This window comes from Alternaria postmessia (assembly GCF_024291825.1).
Source record: "Alternaria postmessia strain BMP 2775 chromosome Unknown scaffold_192, whole genome shotgun sequence".
Classification (NCBI taxonomy): domain Eukaryota; kingdom Fungi; phylum Ascomycota; class Dothideomycetes; order Pleosporales; family Pleosporaceae; genus Alternaria; species Alternaria postmessia.
The window spans coordinates 23,550-26,242 of NW_026260265.1; the positions used below are offsets into that span (position 1 = coordinate 23,550).

A 2,693-nucleotide genomic window follows, 5' to 3' on the forward strand; every position below is an offset into this window, starting at 1 on the left:
CAAACGTCTACCATCGTCTAAAAGTGGATCATTCTTAAGGTAGACGTAAGCCTTTCAACTCAGCTTAACCAAGCTCCTCTAACGTGGTTTCATAAGTGAGCGCCCCACCAAACACCAGCGCAGCGCAATACTACAACAGATTGCTATACTATACGTAACAGAGTAGTACTAGTTCAAAGCGTCACTGTTATTCACCTCAATTTCTATCTTACAGGTGCGGGAGTCATGTCCAACCTCGCTGCAACGGCCGCCCGACATCTTGTGAAGCTTGCTTGTTAATTAGACAATTTCGACAGAAAAACGCTCGGCCTTTGTAGCGGTGTCAACATGATCAGAGTTCTCTAGTCCACTATCATCTCTAGAGCTAAACCGATACCTGTGTAATCCGATATGCGCGTCTCCCGGAGGTGGTTGCGGCGTCATGTCGTGTATGGTGGCTGAACCACTTAGTGGAGACTGTCGGTGGCTAGTGAGGCGCTTGGCTGTATTGTGAACACTTGCATCACCAGCTCTACCCAAACAACACAAGCACAAACACTGACCTCATCAAGAACCAAGTTGCCACAGTATTTGCGCGACGTTGAGCGGCCCTGCATCTGCAAGCTCACAATATCGCACGTGCTGGCAGGGTCACTGTAGTGGCTTGGCATACCCGTGGGCACAACCGTGTTGCTTGGTCAACCATACGACCTCCTCACCTTCGATCGTCGGAAACTCGTACACTCTCAACGACAAGATGGCCATGCCGTACGCTCGCCCTCCCGCCCCGCCGCTCTCACTACCCAAGATACCGCGGCGACATCACACCCTCTTCCGCTACCCTGGCTACGACAACAGCAACAACGTGCTCTTCAAACTTTATGCCATCGACGCGACGACGGATGGCGCCCACAACGGCGAGAAGGGGGCTTCTTAGCAGCTCGGAACTGCAGGTGTCTATGCGCAATTCGCACTCGATGCCTGCGCAATGATCGCAGGCAATCGGTTCAACGGCTGGCTTTCGACATCACGCAACCCCAACGAAGCACGCGACACCCGCGTCGATGCCGGCAGCACATTGGTAGCACGCAGCCATTACTATCACCTCGACCACGACGAAGATATCGATGGATCTGAAGGACCGTATCGCATCGTCCCCAATTTCCGCGAATGGCGTTTTCCGCACGGAAAAATCCCTACGCATTGGGAGCAGCTTTGAGAAAACCCGACATCCCAAGAGTCGACCACTACACGCTCCAACCTCACACTGGCCTTGAGACTGCGCGATGCCACCTATCGTATAAGTGGTTGTCAAGAAGGACTGCAGGTTGCGCATATTGTACCACAGGCTGAACTGGACTGGTGGATGGCCAACAGCATATCTCCCTACAATCGCAGTTTGACCAACAGCATAGACGATACGGGCAATGCGATGCTCTTGCGAGCTGACCTTCACATTGCCTTTGACAAGCCCCGGTTCGTCTTTGTGCCAAAGCCATCGGGTGACAACGGTGTGATGCGGTTAGTCCTCCATCTGCTCGAGCCTTCAGCAGAGCTCGAGCACCTCTACCACAACCGTGAGCTGCACCCGTCAGACGTTGGCGGGGAGACGCTTTTCGCGCGCTTCGCATGGACGCTGTTCCCACTGCTGGAAGCTTTCCTCTCGTGTAAAGAGGACCGCCGCTTGACTGTTCGCACCACCGATCACGACCAGATCCTCGATCGTGGATACTTTCCAGCCGCCGCCTGTGATCGGTTCTCCACTTTGTCAGGTAGGACGCGGTCGAAAAGCCCGAAAAAGCGCAAACTGGATGAGGGCGTGGTAGACAGCAATAGTGCTGACGATGTTGATGCCAGCAAGCACATCCAACCTCCAGATCACACAAACAGATCTGCCTCTGCACCGAATCTCCGGAAACGATCGATCGGATGCAAAGATCACGAACCCCCTACGTCGTGGCGAACGCCCGGAAACAATAAACGGCAGAAATCGTCATCCATTCCCGAACAATCGTCATTCTCATCCACGGTATGACTAATATCGTTGACCGAATGCTCTGCCCACTCCGGTGACGATGCCGAAGGATCATGCATGACTGTATCTCATGACTCACCATTAGCACTAAAATACCTGGAGGAAGAACGCAAGCGCTCCGATTCAAAACAGACTTGGACAAAGGAAATGTGCTGGGTAAAACGAGTGTGGGCTGGCAGGACGATGGCCAGCCATGAAGTTCCGCGGTTTTGGGATCTGAGTGGACACGAAGTGAGGTATACAGACGATGGCTTGTTAGCAGGAGCTGAGCCGGCTGAGTAGACAGACTACACCTGTCGGACAATCGGCTTGCGAGCACTTCCGCGGTGTATTTTGCTTGTGCTATTATTACGCTTCTGGGAACCATCGTTAGAAGGGCGCTAGTAGTTTGATTGTTCACAAGATACCCATGAATTCTTCTTCTTAATGTACTCTATACGTATTGGACGTGACTGCGCTGATCGTCGAACAATTAATATCATGTTGCGTACCGCTTGAAACCAGACACTCCTTTCGTATTGCAGTCTTCCAAGAACATGTAGAGTGCTTGGATTGGTAGCGTACAAACAATCGAGCTGAGTAAGCACTTTTAGCTAATCTCGATTTCCACACTGTGACGACAGTGGAAGGAAGTCAGTAAGAAGACCCTCGAGTAAAAGCATTGGAGACCATGCTGATA

At 52.0% G+C, this 2,693-nt stretch overlaps 1 protein-coding gene across 1 annotated transcript; it reads left to right on the forward strand.

The window, feature by feature from the left end:
• Positions 1 to 967: 967 nt before the first annotated feature.
• J4E82_011374 (uncharacterized protein) lies at positions 968 to 1,801 on the forward strand (the record flags this gene model as incomplete). The annotated part of the gene is made up of 2 exons (XM_051737582.1): positions 968 to 1,122; positions 1,285 to 1,801. Coding segments are annotated over 2 exons (672 nt in total), but the record flags the coding sequence as incomplete, so codon positions are not given.
• Between the last annotated feature and the right edge of the window lie 892 nt (positions 1,802 to 2,693).